The sequence below is a fragment of the Nestor notabilis genome, unplaced genomic scaffold, assembly GCF_000696875.1.
Source record: "Nestor notabilis isolate BGI_N333 unplaced genomic scaffold, ASM69687v1 scaffold21951, whole genome shotgun sequence".
NCBI lineage: Eukaryota > Metazoa > Chordata > Aves > Psittaciformes > Psittacidae > Nestor > Nestor notabilis.
In genome coordinates this window covers 1-19,827 of record NW_009915491.1, presented here as the reverse complement: position 1 = coordinate 19,827, position 19,827 = coordinate 1, and the positions used below count along the sequence as shown (strand labels likewise).

The window sequence follows — 19,827 nt, the reverse complement described above, 5'->3', positions numbered from 1 at the left end:
AGCAGCTACCCATTGAAGGGGTTGGGGAACAAGATGATCTTTAAGGTCCCTTCCAACCCAACCCTTTCTATGATTCTACAAATACTCAATTCAAAGGGTAAGCGGAGAAAGGATGATGGCTCAACAATTACCTCCAACCCCCCCCCCACTAGTCCCTGTTACACCTCTTGATCACTCGTACAGAGAAGACAATAATCAAAGCAGGGAAGTCTCCTAATATTTTTATTGTTCATTAGATAACTGTGGATAGTACAAAGTTTTCCTCTTAAAAAAAAATTAATTACCTTCACATTTCCATAACCAGGGCTTCCCAAGGGAACCTGATGCCACAGGATTTCCACAGAAGCGAGTTCCAACCACCATAATGCTATGTAGATAGTATAACAGTAAGAGAATATTCCTGTAATTATCAACATGAAATTGGTTATCTGTGTATAAGGGTGAACACTGATCTCTTTTTTCTTTTTAGAAACAAAACCATCATTTATTAATCCAAACTACATCATTGCATTTACAACATTCATTGCATAAACTGGACATACAAAGTTTTGCCACCTCCGGTAAATAACAGACATACATTATACAATATATTTGCTGAATACATAAGTAAGTTCAAACAATATGGGTACAACAACTTGTTCATAATACATACTTAAACCATCGTGTTTAATAGTTACTAAGACACAGATCCATGAGCTACTTCGGGTCTCAGCACAGTTAATCTAAATGACAAGAACACAGTTGAGAGACAGTAGCTGCAATGGAAGGCGAAGAAAACTAACCTGTGATAGGTCTTGTTCAGACAGCGAGCGCTCCTCATGGGTCAGCTGCTTCTGCTTCGAGATACAAATCACACATCCATCACAGCTGACCGGGACGTCGGGGGAATGTCCATGCAACCCACATACAGAAGAGAGCGAGTCTCCCAAGGATAAACCTTCAACAGTCATTGCCTTACTTTAGTATGTACTATAGGTTTGCTATCAGAACAGAAACAAAACAAAACCCAAACTGAAGTGGTTCTTTAAGTGCAGTTCCAGCTGCAAGTACATGGTTACTTGTGAGTCTATAACACAGGGCCAGACTTCTAGAAATGTAGAGGTAATGCTGATCTGTCGGGTTTATGCTGAATAATCCTCCATGACATTGGTCTTCATTTTGGCAGCTGTTTATATGTTTACTTATTTAAAGTGTGTTTTCTTGACATTAGTATTTTCTTTTAAATTCATTTCTCCCTTTTTTCCTTTTCATTTCCTTTTCTAAATCAGTTTCTAAGGAAGGATGGACTACAACTCGTCAGACCTGATGACGTGGAAGAGGGTGACATTGTAAAGTATTTGGTGCCCGTTGTTCCAGGCATAGAGGGCCCGATCCTTGGGGTTGTAGTCCAACATGGAAATGTGTGAGTACTTGTTTTGGAAGGGGATGTCGATGTACTCATAGGTGGAGGCGTTGGTCTGGTAGGCGTAGTGCACCTTGGTACCTCCGGAGTAGCCGTTGGTGACGTAGAGCGTGCCGCAGATGATGAAGGCCTCCCCGGCGCTGCGTTTGGGGTAGCTGGTGTTCCAGGTCTGGAGGCTCTGCAGGGTGTTGGGGTCCAACTTGCTGATGACGATGTTGCCCGCATTCTGGTTGGTGGCATAGACGGCCCACAGCCCGTTCTCATCCACCATGAGGTCAATGTCCGAGTGGCCACCCCAGGCGTAGTGGTACATGTTGTTGTAGCCGGCATAATCCAGGCTGCGTGTCTTGAGAATGGTCTCTGTTTTCAAGTCAAACCTGATAATTATGTGGCTTTGGTATTTATTGAAATAGATAGAGCCATTGTAGACCACTTGACCGGTGCCTGACCATGGGTGAGGGAGACGGTGAGAGGTAAAATTGTCAGTATTCATGAAATCTGCCATGGATTTATATTCACGGACAAAGCGGTTGTTGTGGTAGCTGTCCATGTACCAGACCTGGGCGAGCAGCAGAAACACGAGGGGTTAGAAAACAGCAGAGCCCCACCTGAGCCCTTCACCCATCACCTTCCAACGGCAATTTTGGCTTTGGCAAACTTTGGCTAAACCCAGCACATTATGTTGACACTGCTCTTGCTTCCTGCAAGGCCCATCATGGCAGCACTCAGTGAATTATCCTAGCTGCTGTGCAGAACTCCATTAATATGGCATGCAGAAGTGACAGATGTAATCACTCATTGTCAAGGAAATTTAGGCAAAGTCCATATTGGTTTAAAAATCATACATTTCTGCATAAAAAGCTTAAACCAAGGCCGCTATGAGAGACAAAGCCATCAAAATCCTGCTATCAGGAGATGGGGGAGAGATTTTAGATCATCATTTAAGTGCCAGTTCACTGGGGACACTGTCTAGACTCCTGAAACGAAAAGCTTTTGTCATATGAAACCAATTCCGAGGCAAATGGCCAAGCTGTGCAGTTAATATCAAGAATATCCATCCAGTGAGTGGCGTTCTATATGCAGTTACTGCCTGAAAATAAAGATAGCTGCTTTCCCTAAAAGCTGGTTAGGAAGGAGAAAATGAAGCAGCAAGAGGGAAGCTTTAAAGGGTGCAGTTTGGGTACTGCTGTAGCCCAAACTTCTGCAAACAAATCCCTTGTAAAAGCTGATAGTGTTGTCTCTGCAGCGTGCTGTCTCCAGGGTCCCTTAGGGGAGACATAAGGAGACATTTACACACTGTGTGTGCATGTAAAAGCTTTTGGCTGCTGTATTTGAAAGGCCAAGTGGGGTCTGCAAAAACTTTGTAGGGAACTTGAGCCATCCATCGTTACCCCCTGGAGACAATGCAGAGAGGGGGTGAACGCCTGGCAAAGGGCTCTGATCCTCACACCTCCACTGCGGGCTGGAGGGTGGCCGTGACAGCACCAGAGAAAACCCACAATGTGCCCCTGAGCCCACAGCAGAGACGTGCCTGCAGCCTGGGAGAGGCTCTGCTCTGAGATGTGGTGCTGGGGAGCATCCCTCACCTAATGAGATGCCTTCGACTGAACCTACTTGGGAAATAACATAAACCCCCCAAGAAAACTGATTGTCTCTCTGCTGCTCCCATTTCATTACCTGGAATTAAAAGAATTACACATGCTAATGCATTGTGCTCGGCTTTTAGAGAGGTAAAGAAAAGCTGAGAAGAGCAGAACGCCATGTCAGCACACTGGGGCTGCAAGGTGGCAGGATCTAACAGCTTTGGAGAAGCAGGGATTGATGGATAGCAGCATCTCATCACAACGGCTGCCTTTGAGCAACCTTCTCCTGCCAATACCCATCAATTCCAATGCTCAGCATCCACCCACTGCCACACTCCTGCAGGATCACTGCTTTCTCCAGTCGTGTTCAATGATTTATGACATGAACAGATGAATCTATGAACCATCAACCACCTCCTGGGGCTTGGCGACATAAGACGGATATGATACACTGCCCAACTCTCCTCATCCCCAGCTTCCCACTCTGCTGGGCAGCCAATGAAGTTCCCTTAATTGTGTTTCTAATGAAATTCCCAGTACATTTATATATTATATACACACAGGCACTTGTGAAGCTTGAGCTACAGGTCAGAGGAAACTGCCTGTCCACTCTCAGGACAAAGATACCCTGCAGAAAAAGGCATGGGTAAAAAAACCCTATTAAAAATAGTGGTTTGAGACAAAACTCTCTGAAGATGGGAAGATCTTTAGCATTTGACCAACCAGCTTCAGCTGCAACAGGTCTGGCTCTCCCTTCACAGATGTATAAATCATGTCAATGCCGAGGGATGCAGCAAGCACAGCCTGAAGGGGACAGGTCTGTCTCCTCTCTTGAGCAACACAAGGTGTGATGTGGGTAAAGGCTTTCCATCCCACTTCTGATGAGAATCTTATTGGTTTAATAGCTGTAAAATATGGAGGTGTCATAGTGGGGAACCGGTGCCAACCAGGTGGCAGCTGGGTCAGAGAAAGAGCCCAACATCTCAGGTCACTGCTGCTTCATTGCTGTGCATCCATGGGCAAATGGAGTCACCCTCGGGGTGGCTTCTTCAGAGCATCCCTCATCCAGAGCATCCCTTGTCCTCTCTTAGCTACAGAAAACTGACCACAGGGCAGAGCTCTCAAAATAGGTGCCCCAATACAGCCCTTGCTGGTGCCTTCATCTTTTGATGAAGGATGCTGCATGCAGGAGGGAATTACCATGCAGCCAAGCTCTGAGGTTTCTATTTTGTTTTGTTGCCTGCAAATCCTCAGCAAACACTCTGAGATATTTTCCATTCCATCAGTCATGGGAAGCCTGGATTGATTTTCAGCCAGTTATTGGCCTCCTACCTCCTTGGGATCAAAATTGAATGGTCTGAATGGAAAAAAAAGACCCAAACAAAGCAAAACAAATCTCTCTCTGGCTGCAGTCAGTTAATTCCTCACAACAATGAAGGAGGAGGATGGAGGACAAAGGCAGCCAGATACATTACTGGAGGTGCTGGCAGCAGAAAAGCAGCAGGGACCAGGTCTCTCTGCTCAGCCCCAGCTCCCTTCTGGCTACCAAACCCAAATGGGAAACCCAGGGTTGGATTTCTCTCTGCCATGGAGGGCATAGACCTCGTAGTGACACTTCTGAGACCACGCTCATCACTGAGTGAGTTTCACCTACCCTGGGAAGGGACCACTGCACGGGGCTGCTCAGCCCCATCCTCATCCTCCCTGTGGAATCCTCAGCCCCATCCTGCTGCAGAGGAGGCCAGCAGAGCCCTGTGAGATGGACTTGAACCTTCCACAGGTTTCACAGGGCACAACCTGGGCTTTGGTGCTGGGATGTAATGAGTTTTCAATGACCTCAGCCACATCAGTGGAGTGGGAACACAAAGATGAAGCTGGTGCGGTCTTACCTTGTTCTCTCCCTCGGGAGCGAGAGGGTCCGTCATCCACGATCCGAACCTGGACCCCGAGGTTTTAATTGTGATGGGATCACTTATTCCCGTCAGCTTGCCACAAGCTGTAAAAGAGTGCAAGGCTGGTGAGCACCACATCACACCACACGGCTCCTTTGGCGGGGGGTCTTTGTCAGCCAGCCCCGAAGCCCCAGTGAGGGACACCAGAGCTGGCCACCACTCGCACCCCACCACTCTGTCCCACTGATGGGCAGCTCTGGGTCTATTTGGTTAGAGGTAGTTAGGCCAAGAGCAACTGTGGGATGCTTTTGTTTGTTTCATGCCTCTTAAGAACCAACTGTCCTTATCACCCAGCCCCAAGAAGGGGCCTTCCTGAAGCAGCCCTGCTGCTAATGTCACAGATAGCAGAGGATTCTGTGACTCTGTGAGAGGTGTTAGCCAGGGTCAAGCAGCCAGGTAGGGAAATCAGCTGAATGTTCTGCTCATTTCTGCTACAATAGAGTGGGTGCAGCTGACATAAAGACAGACGTGCCCATTCCAGCCCTGCTGCAAATAGGCATTTGGTACAGGTTATGCAAAGGAGAGAAAAAGCAAAGGTGGGAAATTATGTGCAATAAGATCTCATCCCTGCAAACACCATTTACCAGCTTCTACCATCCACCTTCTCTCTTCCCTATCATGTCTGCACACTTAGAGACACTGATGAATTCACCAGCCTCCTCCTGGCTCCTGACTTCTTTCTGAAGGAGGAGCCTCTGGCAGGCTGGGGCAGGGGAAGGTGGCGGTGGGATGGGATGGGATGGCTGCTCCGGGTGCTGGGTGTGCAGGCTGAGCTGTGGCATGGCATGGCAGCACACATGGCCCCGTGGTTCAGTGCAGGTACCCAGGGCCGGGGCTGCAGGTGGGAGCCCTGGGAGATGCTGCTGAAACAGCAGTATCACTCTTCCAGCTGAGGACAAGGTCCTTCTGCTCTAAATTACCAACCCGAACCACAGAATGGTTTGAGTTAGAAGGGACCATTAAAAGTCATCCAGTTCCAACCCCTGCAAAGAGCAGGGACACCTTCAGTTAGATCAGGTTGCTCAAAGCCCCAACCAACCTGACCTGGAATGTTTCCAGTACACACAGTCCACAATATCTCTTTGCTGTCTCTTTCCTTAGCCTCATTTGACCGTTTATATTCCTGATCACAGCCATGGGACACATCCACCTCCCTCAGCTCTGAGCTGAGGCCAAAGGGGTCACCTTAGCCTGGGGCATAAAATAGATGAAGCTATTCTTGATATACACCAGCGCAACATGGCCAAGGGGACCATCCATCTTCCCACAGCCTTCAGACACGGGGCAGATAAAGACATCCCACCTAAGAGCAGGGAGCTTCCCTGGCCTCACGGAGACGCGACATTTGGGAGCTTATCCTCCTGCCTGGTGCATTGAAAACCTCCCAGCTCTGGAGGAGAGCAAGGTACTGACAAAGGGATGCAACGGGTTACCATAATAAATGCTTCATGTCTTGTAAATTCCCCCAGCAGAGGACCAGCCTTCCTCTAATCACAGATCTGCTCAACGCTGCCTGCCGTTATCGCAGCCCTGCGTTGCTGTCACTTTATCTCTTCTCTTCCATTTCCCTGGCGAGAAACGTTGGATAAAGGCTCATTGATTTAAAAAACAAAAGTTAAAAAGCAGCAGCAGCAGCTGCTAAGGGTGAACTGGTGTGTCTGCAACAGGGAGGCTGCGGCTCAGACGTGTTTAGCTGGAGGCATATTCACAGCACCTCTTCAGCAAGAGGCCTGCTCTTACACAGGGCAAGGTGTTCCTTTCTTGGTGTAAATCTACCACAAGCACTCAGATGCCAGAGGGAAAGTCTAAAATGGATCCTTTAAGGCCTGTACTTGGGAAAGCATGCCCTGGTGTTCATCCATGAGTCCAGGATACAGGGGAAGCCTGTGAGCTTTCACGGCATACATGGAGGACCTGTTCTCACTCCAGTTTCCCTGGACCTGTGGCCCACGGGGGCCTGCATGTCCCTGCTCCTGGAAAACAGCACAAATCAGCCTCTTCCCAAGTGACCCTGCAGCCAGCCTGACCCCTGCAGCTCAGCACTCTGCATACACAGCATCTCCATGCACACAGCCCCTTCCTCGAGCTGCACCAGGAATTTTCCAGCAGGAGAAGACACGTTCTGCTCCAGGCAGTTAAAACGAGTTCTCCATCCTCCCAGGATACCAACACCTCCACTCCATATTCTTCCTCAGATCCAGCCTACAAGCAATGCTGAGCAGCTCAGCAGCAATTTATCCACCAACGCAGCCACCAACACCAGCACCATCTCCTTCTGGACTCTGTGGTTCTGCTCAGGCTGCGGCGGCTAGAGCCAAGCACCTTCCCTGCTGGGGCTTCCCATGAATCCAAGGTTGGATCCCCTCATCTCAGTCCTGGTCCCATCCCTGCACCAGGGCTGTGGGCTACGGTTCTCTGCGGGAGTCAGGGAGAGCTCCCGCTGTCAGGTTGGATTCCCCCTCGAGCCAAGGAGTGACAACCTCCCAGCTCCTCCGCGGCTGCTCTTAGGAGCACTAATGGAAACACTAAAATCCCTGTATAAATAGTGATCTTTAAGAGCGTAAACAGAATAACAGATTGAACACGACTTTATCCCATTCACACACGTCAGGGTCAGGAGATGTTTTCACTATTGATCCATCAATAATGCTTAAGAAGCCCAAAATGGAAGACAGGACCTTGTCTAAGGAAGATGCTGCTGCACTCTCGAGCCCTGGTGCTTCCCAGAGGATGGGAAGAGGCAAACCAGCCGGGAACACATCCCTTTCGCTCCTCCCATGCTTACTGCAGCAGGTCCCTGATCCTGTTCTGGGCACCCCAAGCTGAACCCTGAGCTCTAGCAGGTTACATACACCAGGTGAGCAGCGTTGCTGCCCATGCAGAGCAAATCTAAGCTAAACCGTTGCTCTTGAAACACCAGCAAATCCCTCTGACCAGGTAATTTGCAGCAAACAGCAATCCCAGCAAACAGCCTCATCGTGCAGCAGCCAAGTGTCTGTGAGGTTGTTATCCCAATTTAACTCGATTAACCACCATTTGCACTGGTTTACACTCCGCAGCCATAAACAACATTGGAAATTCAATCTGTGCTGTTTGCTGTCTAGTGATCAAATAAATCACCTTCCTGGGGGAACCCTTTGTGAGACTCAGCATCCACCTCCACCAGCACCCAGAGGTGATACAGTACCCCAGGGCAGAAACTGCCCAGACCCCACGGTCACAGAGAGAGCAAGAGGGGAAAGAAGGGGCACAGCCAAAAAGCCCAATAAAGCCTCAAAAAGACTCCAACCCCCCAAAAACAGTTTGCAAAAGAAGTTGCCTAGAAGAGCTCACCATCAGTCCCCTGGGCTCCTGCCTTGGGGTGTAATGGGGTGTAATGAGGCAGGATATGCCCCAGAACAGAAGGGGCTAATGGTCCAAGAGCAAACTGAATGGTTTAGTTGCTATTTCCTAAAGCCTGTCCAGGGTCTGCAGGAGGATCATCAGATCATCGCAGCTTCCCTGGCCCTGGTGGAGTCAGCCGGGGCTGGGCAGCTCCACCAAGGCTGCCTGGAGAGGGGCTGTGGGGTCCAGGATGGTTCTGGTTAGAGAACTATCCCTGGGAAAGCGCTTCTACAGCCCAGGCTCAACCCCCTGGTCCTGCTGCTGTTCCCTCTCCCCATCACCCACAGCTCCGCCTCATCTTCAAGTGATGAGCTGAAGGATATGGATGCAGCAGCAGATGGTGCCCAAGGAGTGGGCACCTCTCCTCCCATCACACCCACCTCTGCCTCAGGGGAGGAACAGGAAAAGCTGTTTGCAGGCAGGCCTGCCCTGTGCTGGAGGTGTGGGGCTGCTGGGGGGCTGCTCTGGTCAACCAGGCACTCCTGGCCCTGGTCTCCAGCCTTTCTTATCCTACCCACTGCAGGAGTGTCATTCCTGAGATGTCTGTACAGTCCCCACATGATAAAGCTCCAAGTATTAGATACTGCTAACGCAGAAAGCACTAACTCATTACAACCTCCATCACTTCTGTCCCCACTGAGCCTTCAGGGTGAAATTCAAGCAGGTGAGGACAAGGTCAGGACTTCCCTGCCACCCCCCAACTCTGCTGCCTTCCCCACGACCATCACTTCTCTCTCCCATATTCCAAGTGGGAGGCAGTTTATAAGGGCCACAACAGATGGAAATACAGGGGAGGCGGCTGCTTACTGAAGTGTGGAGGCATCTAGAAACAAGCAGAAGCAATCCCACCAGCAGAGACAAGAGAGAAACAAAGCGTTACCTTGCCAAGGATATAAAGTGCTCAGGAGAGATGTGATCTTCCATGAAGTTACCTGAGAGTGTAATTTCATATGTGCTACCAAAATAGACTGCGGAGCAGTTCATGTGTTTAGATTATCTAAACTGCGTAACAAGAAAGTCAATAATGTGAGGAGAAATTAAATCAAGTCAGAGCTGGGCCAGCAAACAGCAGGAGGCTTCTGCAGCTGCGGGAGGCAGCACCCACCTTCCCCCTTCGCCACCTCTGTTTAGGCTGGGACATTGGGATTAGCTACTGCTGTGTCTCCCCAAAATAGACCCAACAGGCTTCAGCCAAATAATACTCTGAATGAGCTTACAGATGGATCCCTCATGTTGGTGACTTGGCCTGATGGAAGGGGCTCCCCTGGGGAACAGGAAGCATGGGGAGGGTTTCTGTCCCGTCCCACCTACGCCATGCTCTTCTCAACGGGGAGTCGCGAGATGCACAAGGGAAAAGGGAAACTGAGTCACAGCCTGCACACGTGCACACACACACACACACACGCTGCTCAACGTGGTGCACAAGACCTCTGATGTGCCAGGTCCAGTTCGCAACAAGATGGGGCATCGATGCACAAGCCACACGGGTGCATGTGTTTGCTTTGCATAAGCGCATGGACCGCGTCTCACCGCCCGCTTATGCAAACGCTGCAAAAGGCCACATGCCCAGCACAGGGCCTGATCCTGAAGCACTTACACCATGAGCAACATCGCTCCTGCAAGTAATCCTCAGCAGGACTACTCCCGGGATGGATGTTACTGATGGCATAAAGATGTTCAGGATCAAACCTGGCTGCGCGAGCTCATCCCTTACAGCCAGGCCCAAGGAGATGTCCAGTCTAGCATCTCTGCCTCCAGACGGGATGCGTGGATTAACACCGATGGTGTTCAGCCAGTGCCACCATGTTGTTCTGAGCCTACCTAATTTTTGCATGCATGCACGAAGCCTTTCTTCAAGATTTGACACTCTGTTCTGAAGCTCTTCGTAGTCATAGGCGCCAATCTCTTCCTGGAGTTCGTTTAGAACTGACGTCAGATTCTGGACCTCCTCTTTAAACTGCAATACCAATTTTGCATCGGCTTTGTACTCTTCCAACACTGGTATCAAAGGCCTAAGTTCCTCCATTTTCGCTTTTATTGCCTGCAAGGTTAAAATAAGCTTGGTTCAGTGCTATGCGTGCAAAAATCTGCAACCCTCTGCCTTGACCTGGTCGCTTCCTACGTGAGTGCAAATGTTCATATCCCACAATTATTATCATTAAAGCTAGTTTAATTATTATTTTGGTCCAAATGATGTCTTGGAAAGAACATATTAAACAGGCTGCAGAACACCAAAATATTTGGGAAAGGCCTTTATTTGTCATTTTTAGAATGCAACATCTTAGGGTTACATGCTTCAGATCACATACACAAAGAGTTGTTTTTTGTTGTTTTTTTTCTTTCCAAAAAATAAAAGAAAATAATAGATATATATGCATTGACAAGGGTTTCAAACTATTCATGAAATGCATCTACAATTGCATGCAAAGGAAGATCTCGGTTGGGTGGTTCAAGGTTCCTTAGTGAGATATGGTGCTAATTTGGAAAATAATCAAAAAAATCAATGCATGGTGCAAAATGCTCTGTGGCCCTCTTTTCATGGTTACATGGGAGTGAACTGCATCTTCAGTCACTGCAGCATTGAAAAAACTTGCTTTTAAGTTAGCCCTGTAAGCAAGAAAATGAAATACTGTTGAGGATCTAGCTCGCTAACCTGCCTTATATAGATAGCCATTCATAGACACATACTCTTACGGACTAGAGAGAGAAAAAAACAACACGAGAGCTCCAAACCACTCACAGTTTAATGCTGGCATTAGCAGAAACAAAATGCTGTGGCTGTTATTTCAAATGGTGCTTTGGCAGCAAATTAGACAAAAAGCCCTTACTGTTTTTCAGCATGCTATAAGGAACATCAAAATCAAAGTCATGATTGAATCTACTTTGCAGAATTGGAAGTTTTTTATATATCTTTTTTAATTCAATGAAGGCCTCGTTTAAAGGCACGCTACACAGCATTTTGTTGAGGATGCTTTGCTCCAGCAGCTAATGAGTAGCCATAAATATGCATGCACCTACCCTTAATGAAGCACGTTAGATACACGCAGCGTACCTGGTGCTGCTCAAACTACTGCACACAGTGGCCAAGCTCCCAGCGGGCAGGGCTGGGACTCGTGCCTGTCTGCTGAAGCAGCTCGGGCAGAACGGGCCCACAGATTGCTCCTCAGCTTCATCTCTGGCCTTCCGTCCCATCCCCTCCTATCTGTGTCATGAGGCTTTTCCTCCTGAGCTTTGCACTTGGGGAATATATTTACCTTCTTACGTACTTGCACTTGCTGGTGCAAGCTCCCTGGCTGGCAACGGGGAGGATTAAACTCATCGGGATGGAGGGGGAAGAAAATGAAGGAGTGAAAAAATAGAAAGGAACTCATGCTTAAATTGGAAAGCTGGTCTTTCCATCCAGACTGCGGAGCTAAATTTAGGGTTCTGTGAGAACCGGAGATGGGGAGTGGAGGAGGTGGAGTTGGTGAAAAGTTTTAAGAACCTTTTCCGCAGCTTTTTCTGATGTACTCTTGGTATTTCAGTATTTAACTGAATTTTTCATTTCAACTAAAATAGCCCCAATCTGCTTTAAACCACCAGCTGCTGGGGAGGTGCCTGCAAACAAGGATGGGGATCAGCCAGGTGCCTAAGCAAGAACATCCCCAAATTTTACTAGGAATCTTCTCCATTTGCGTTTTTCATATCTATTAACCCAAAGAATTACTAAGACTTATGATTCCAAATACTGCTGACAGCCTCTTTTGGGCAATTTCATTTGTTCTCAATCAATTTCTTGGACGTTTCACCACTGCTCCCAATGGCAGCTTCACTGATACCTTCTCATTTGTAGAACACCAGGACAAAACACACATAACCCATCAGAAGGTGCTGGCTCTGTTGCCACCATCATTACTTCAAACTTGGATGTTTGCACATCCTTCAGATGTGCAGTTTGCCCTGGGGACAGCTACGACAGGGGTACTTCGGGTTTTCTTTTGCGGGGGTTGATATTTAGATCAATTGCCCCATTGCTACGATCACCTGTTGGAGGGAGGTGATTTGGTGACAGACCGTTCTGGATTGTCAGAAATGGAAATGGAACCCCAGGTCCTGGCTCTTCCCAAGAAATGGGTCCTGGGCATGGTGTAGGGATGGGGTCCCTGGCCATGAAGGGGAACCCACCTCACTCTGACCTCCACCACCCCAGACCCCCGCTGCAGGGAGATCCTACACTGCTGTTTGGGCACCCAGGTTGTTTGTAGGTCTGGAAATGCACAAATTTAGGCTTTCACCCTATAGAAAAACGTATTGCAGATGATGGAGGATGCAATGCCGCAGCCTGGATCTGGCTGTGCTTTGGATGGGGGGGAGCTGGATGGGTGGATGATGGCCAACACTGCGTACAACCAGACCAACGGCCACATGAGCTGATGGGGACCAGGGCCACAGTCCCATGTGCACCCACTAAATCCCTGGCCACAGTTTGGGTAGCAGTTTGGAAAGCAGACATACCTTAAACTGCCTCGCCAGGTGCTGCTTGTGGCTTTCTTCCACTTGCTTAAATTTTGATTCCAGTCCCCTCATCTGGTTTTCCATCTTCTCCACGTACTGTAGGTCTCTCTGAGTCCGCCTGTCCAACACCTCTATCGACTGGGACATGTTTTGCACCTGCCAAACGAGAAGGGACTCAGTCAGAAGGTGCTTCCCCAGCAGCAGGGCAGCCCCACCCACATGTCAGTGTGAACCTTTCTCCTACACAGACAACAATCTGAATGGTAGTGCACCTCTGCATTATTTACTAGTCGATCAATAACACCTCGTAGGATTATGACCCCATGCTCTAAAAAAGAGCAAATTGGGTTCATAAATGTCTATCCTGCCATACTTCAGAGAACAACAATCACATACGCAAACATGGGTTATAGTCAACGCTAGAACTCACCCCTCACGATGGCCTCACCATCAAGTGAGGAGGAGCTCTCTGTTGAGCAGAAGCACATCTGACTACAAGAAATACTTCTGCTGAGGTGCACATTACCATTTTCTCATGTATGTAAGTGACACTGATTGCCTAAGTGTAAACTTTACTCCCAGCTAGTAACACTTCATTAGCCAAACAGCACTACTGCTTATATATACAGCATCTGCCAAACAAATCCAGCTGCAGGTGAGGGCATCCCAGAGCCGGGAAGCACTGCAGGAGCTCCTGCTCCGGGTGGCCCCACCGGAGCCTGCCCACCCGGATGGCTGTGCCGAGTTGGTATCTCTCCCAGCCAAGCAATGCCGCATCCCTGCAGCGCCCATCTGGCCCTGCTGAAGGAATGATGCAAGAAGGCTGGCTGGGCTCATTGTGAGAAGAAGAGCCGAAGGTGTAAGGAGGGGAGGGAAACTATAGCTGGGCTGACCTGCTTCTGGAGGCTGGCTGCCATCTCATTTATTGAGATATTCCCTTCTCTCATTTTTCAGCCTAAGAGAGGGTAAAAGCAGCTCTGACATAGGCAGGCACCTGAGCACCTTTTAGCATTAAACAGAGGTGTAATTTAAGGTCTTTACGTCAGGGACGGTTGTGTTTGTACCACGGTTTGTACATCACGGGGATCAACCCACGACTGGTGCCGCTGCCACATTACCCACAGGAACATGACTGCTGGCATCCGTAGGGATGACGTCTGTTTGAAATGAATCAGGCACCCCAGCGTGTGGCTGCGTCAGGGCCCCACGTTAAAGGTACCCTGGTTCTATTCCCTTCATCCGCAAGGGTCTGAGCAAAGCCCAAACGTGAGCCAGCACCACCCCTGCGGATCCGCTCTGAGACACTTCCCAAAGCACTTGCTGCCACATCCGCTCCCATCTCCGGCCTCGCCAAAGCCAGGCGCAGGCAGGCTGGGATGGGGAAAGAAAGGTGCAAGTGCAGCAAATCCTCCAGCAAATCCCACTGGGCTGCTGTGACTTACCTCAAGTGACAGAGCAAGGGGACGGCAGGACACGCACACGCAGCCAGGTCTCGGAGGCTACTTGCTGAAACCAGCACAGGTCAAATGCCAACTTTGGTGTCTGCATCTCTGAAGCGATCAAAACGCCCATTGCTCATGCACAACGACAAGCAAACTATTACAGGGAGCTATTAAAAATGTATGGACAACCCCTATTTCAAAGGCCAACAGTGAGGAAACATTTTGAACAACTGCTCCGGGGCTTTAACAGTCATCTTCAGCAAAGGTAAAGCTATTTTCAGCCGCTAAGTCCCAACACATCACTCAGAGATGAACCAGCACCCATCCTGCCTACCACCAAGAACCTGCTCAGGGAGGTGTGAGGAGCAGGGAAGAGAAGAACAAGACGCTATTGGTTTGAAGAGGAAAAGAGCAAACCTGAGCTCAGCCCAAGCCCATGTGTCCCTCCAGGGTACATGAGCTCTCAGCAGATATGGCCGGTTGCTGAGTTACCTGGGCTGGATGAGGAGGAGTTTGAAGACCTCTCTCCACCCTGAGGCAGAAGGGAAGCTTTAGACAAGCATGACTTGTCTGCAGATATTTCTATTCTGGTAACCTGGCCTATCCTGCTGTTGGTCGAGCTGCATCTACATAGCTGAACTATTCCAATGGGTTGGAACAGGAATGACTCGTAGGGATCACACAAAATTGATCTCATTTATTCCACTAATGCCTAATCCCAACTAAAGGGCAAACTGCAAGTAAGCACCAAAGAGGGTTTCTGGTTTCTAACCCCACAGGGGCTAAACCGGGCTACGGTGGGGGCCTCCTTCCACTGCCTCATGGATGGTGGGGAGGCAGAGACAGACTTCACTGGGAAATGAATCAAGAGTATCTCACTCGGGTTTCTGCTCTGAATCACCTCTGGAGGAGTCAGCCTCTCCCCTGACGGCAGAGGAAAACAGCATCCTCACATGTCTCCAAACAGAGACACCTAAAATAGGCTGCTGCGCTATTTTGGGTGTGTTTTCCAAGTCCAGGCTCTCACTCTTTGTTGCCCGTATTATTTTCAACCAGGCAAGATCCTGGCCAGACTTACACTAAGTCAATCTCCACCATTCCTGATCCCCAACAGTAACATCTTTCATCAGCTGAAGATCTACTTGTTTTCCTTCATTAGTACATTCCGCCCTTGATCCAGCAAAGTACTTTGGCACATGGTTAGATTTCAGTGAGATTGTTCAGAGCTTAAACTTATGTACAAAGTGCTCTAATGAGTTGAGACCCAAGGATACAGGCTCTCCGATTCCCTCAGCTTCAGCCATTAACTGCTATCCTCAAACATCAGCTAAAATGCTTTTTGCCTTCATTGGTGGAGCACACACACCCAAATGAAACCTCATTTTCCATCAGGCTAATGTGAAAGAGAGACCTGTGATTGTCTTGGGGAAAAGAGTTAATTTTAGCATTTGAAACAGAAAACCAATACAAATGAAACTTCCAGTGCTGTTCTGCTCATCTTGTTTGGCACTGAGTTGTTTCAGAATTAAACTAGTGTAACAGAGGGTCAATACCGGCCTGATGATCGTAGTGAGGTTTATCTTGTCAAAGACATGGTTTAAGCCCTGCTCAAGCTTCTCTGTGTATCCGCCTTTCATGTCAGCTCAGAAAGGGCTGTTCTAAGTCCATCTTTGGGGTTTGAATTGGGATGAATCTTTAGCTTTGAGCAGCTGGGCAAACTGGTGGAGCAATCGCACGAGGCATATTGAGGGAGATTTTCATGGTCTACATGAAGGATTAGCAGAGAGGTGCTCAGCCAGTGGACCAGGACATGGGAAGTTCATCTTACAATCTCTGTAGAAAGCAAAGAAAGGCTGAGAAGAGATGTTGTTGTCCTCCCTATATACACACCTCAGAGTGAATATCAAAGGAACAAAAAAACCTGTTTAATCTGGAAATCACTGCTGGCAAAGACCAAGAATTGGCAGGAAACCAGAAATGGCTTAACCATCGGAGGAGGAAGTCCTCCCAGCTAACAGAGCCCAGAAATTATATAAAAATCTGTTTGAAGGCAAAACATAATCTGTTTATGAACAGGATTTGGGTGATGTCTTGGTTTGGATGCAGTCCAGGATCTGGACTCGGCACCTGACACATGCCAGGCTGGAAGGACTCCGTGTACTCCAGCCAAAGATGAGCTCAGGCTCCTCGGTGTCAGAACACGGGCTGGCAGGTTGTGTGGTGGCGAGTGGACCTGGCTCACCTCACCTCATTCAGTGCCTGCTCTTTAACCCAACAGGGTGCCAAGGATTCACTTGCAAGCAGCAGGAGCTGCAGGTTCTATGCATATGCCAGTGCCCAAGAGTTGAGGGTAGATGGGGTCTTGGCAGCTCTGAGCCTCAAAGTACATTCAGTGGCTGAAGCTTCTGTGCAGAGATCTGCACTGAAGATGCTGTAATAGGTCTGTGTACACATGGATACACACACAGACACATACAACGCCTTGTTATTTCCACAGGTAACTGCCAGGTCTGTCCTTTGGAAATCCAAACCCAGTTACCTCTCTGACACATTATGCTTTTTCATCTGCTGGCAGACAGAAATCAGGAGATGCCTGTTTTCCCACCCCAAAGCTAGAGTTAAGATGTCAGATGAGGGAAGGAGTTTTCAGGTCTGAAATCCTCCCCAGGAAGCTGGAAGCTCTTCTCTGCAGTTGCATTTTCATACAGGATTATCATTTCAGCCTCCATCAAGATCAGATGTCTGGCACTAAGAGCCTAGTCTTTATTTTGGGATTTTCATATAGGTTAGCGTAGGAGTGAGATGCAGACAGATTAGCAGGCAGGTACCATACCCCCAGAACACATGTCTTGAAATATACTGCTCCTCCCTCACTTTATTCATTGGCAGCCAGAGAGCTGCAGAAGGGAAAAATCCCAGAGCACTGATGTTATCCCAGGTCTCATAGACCCATTAGCCGAGGGCATTGGGTCAGATCCTACTTGTTTAATGCATATGAGTGGTTCTGGGAATGCAAAGGCTCTCAGATGCCCGTGTCAGCTGCTAATACAACACCCGCTGCCTCTTAAATGTGCTGCTGGACCGATCGCTGCTATTGCTTAGAGAAAGAAGAGCTGGGAGTAGGATTATTTTTAGAAGCCTCTGACATACCAAAGAAGTCATTTAGGGCTAAATGTTTCCTGCCTCTCTTTATTGTCTTCATCACACAGGAAAATCAGTTAAATGTAGGTTTAATATTGTTTTGAGTGACTAATGCAGCAACTTCCCAAAAGCAGCAGGATAAAAATGACTTTGTCATGCACAGCACATGCCAACATAGCATTAGGGCATGAGGAATGATTAAATATCCAGCACAGGAGGCCACTTAGATTTGAAAGAGAAGAGCATTTCACATGAAACAGCATTTCTGCAACGAAATCCATTATCTGGAAAATTTCTTGTTATTGGGAATGTTTCCCTAATGAGATTCTTTGATCTCTCTGGACAGCAGACTATTAAAAACTAATCAAGTGGATGTCAAGATTAGGAAGAACCCCACTAACTGTCATTTCTGTGCTATTTGATGTCGACAGCTTGTACTGTTTTATTTGACCTTTTTAGTATGAGCTTGGCCAGGAATGCATGGGCTTTGGGGTTTTAAGTCGAGCTGCTCTCATCCTGTTGAAGCTCAGGCTCTCAAACTGCTGGTGTTAACGTAATAGGGGAAAATGAGTAAATTGCAGCTTTTTTTAAGCGATACAGTTCAATATTGTGGCTTTGATCTCAGCAGTTTTAACTGGGCTTTAGGCCACTGTCCCTTTTCCTCTGTGCCTCAGAAACACTCAGAGTTTCATCCTCCCACCTGCAGCTGATTATTCCCCACTTCACACATGGTGCGGGATCCAGGGCTCCACCTTCCCTGGAAACCAAGGCTCAGCCTGGCTCAGCCAGGTTTTTACCCTCAACATCCACCTTTCCCATTACCTTTTCTAATAGTTGTCTCAGCTGCTTTGTCCTGGCATCGCGCGAGCACATCGTCTGTTGAGGTGCCACCACTGTGCATATACAACGTCCCTCGCTATCCTGGGCAGAGCTGTAGACCTGCCAGCTTTCCTCTGGGTTCGTAGGCAGCACCTAATGGACACAGGGAAAGATGGTGAAGTTAATGTGGGGAGGCCTGGCAGGGGGTGCAGGAGGTGAAGGGGGCCTGAGTGGAGGAAGCAGAGGGGATGTGGCTGATCCTGGAGCTGTACTGGATGCAGATGGAGGCTCCTCGGAGGGCCCAGTAGGCAAAATTCACTTGTAATGCAAAAATATGGATCGGGGACAAATCAAAGGAGAGCAAGAGCTGGAGCAAGGAGGCAACGCGAGGTGGGGGGAAGCATGGACATGACGGAAACCATTAAGCAGCAAGGGCTGTAGCCTGCTGAAGGGCACTGAGCGCATTGGGATGGGGAACCGCTGCCCGTTTGCTGGTACAAAGCACTTGACTTCTCCTTGATACCACGGGAAGGACGTGCCCGAGCTACCAGTGTCTGGGCTGAGGGCTGAGCAGGGATCAATGTGCTGCTGCAGAGCTCTCCTGGATCCGGCAGCAGGAAAATCAGCTCTCTGGAGTAAATGGACACCGGGAGTTACGTTTCCCCCTCCTCTACCTGACCCTCCTGGGATGGGGTTGGTCACGAGACAGCCACGTCCCTGATAATGCTCTGCGGGTCAGGACATGCTGCAGTTGGGGACCCCAGCCCTGAACACGTTCCCCAACTCCCCTCATGCCCCCCATGCTGGTCTTTGTTTTCCGTTGGTCTCACAGCACTTGGCAAAACACATTCTTTAACCATAATTCAAGCTCCGCTCACTTTGGGGGTACCACTGTGTTGCCAACCAGAAGGGAAATGCTCTTTCTACTGTTTCAATATATTACAAATCATCTTGCAAATCATACAATGGTCAGGGTTGGAAGGGTCCTTAAATACCATCTAGTGATGAAACACCCGTCTTGTCAGATGTGCACTAAGAGGGTCGGTGAGGCAGACAGACAATTTGATTCTCCAGCTAAAGCAACCACGAAGGAAAAAAACATGATAAATGGGTCTCATAATCCCTGGGAACATGGAAAAAACCCAAACTCCAGCTTCATTCACAACCAGCAGAACCACGACCCGAAACACTTGACACAGCAGAGCTGTAATTCCTCCGCTCTTTCAGGAGGCACAAGCATGCAGCCTGGAGGCAAAAGGTGCCCATTTTTTCCCTGCTAAGGGAAGACACAAGGATTGTTTTCTCAGCCATACCCGAAGTGCCAAGACCAGGTACGGCACCAGCTCTCCAGCAACACAGGAACAGGGAACATACGGCACGACCGGAATACACCGAAACTCCGCCGCTGCCTTTCCCACCCCATGACCGGCTCCGGTGGCAGGCGGGGACGCGGAGGAGACCCCGGGGACCCGCACCCGCTGTCTGCAAAGCGGCCACGAGGGAAACTTTGCAACCCTTTGGCCGAAGGCTCCGGATCGCCCCCAGACCACGGGCTAGGGATGCTAAACCCGAGAAGGAGCCGGACAGAAGAGCTCCCCTCCCTGCCACCC

At 48.9% G+C, this 19,827-nt stretch overlaps 1 protein-coding gene across 1 annotated transcript; it reads right to left on the bottom strand.

Annotated features, from left to right (window-relative positions):
• Positions 1-205: 205 nt before the first annotated feature.
• Positions 206-18,364, bottom strand: OLFM1 (olfactomedin 1). Its single transcript, XM_010024183.1, has 5 exons — positions 18,221-18,364; positions 12,816-12,971; positions 10,143-10,362; positions 4,875-4,981; positions 206-1,961 (listed from the first exon to the last, which is right to left on the bottom strand). Exons 1-5 carry the CDS (start codon positions 18,269-18,271, stop codon positions 1,287-1,289), a joined length of 1,209 nt encoding a protein of 402 aa, XP_010022485.1. The 5' UTR covers positions 18,272-18,364; the 3' UTR covers positions 206-1,286.
• Positions 18,365-19,827: the final 1,463 nt, after the last annotated feature.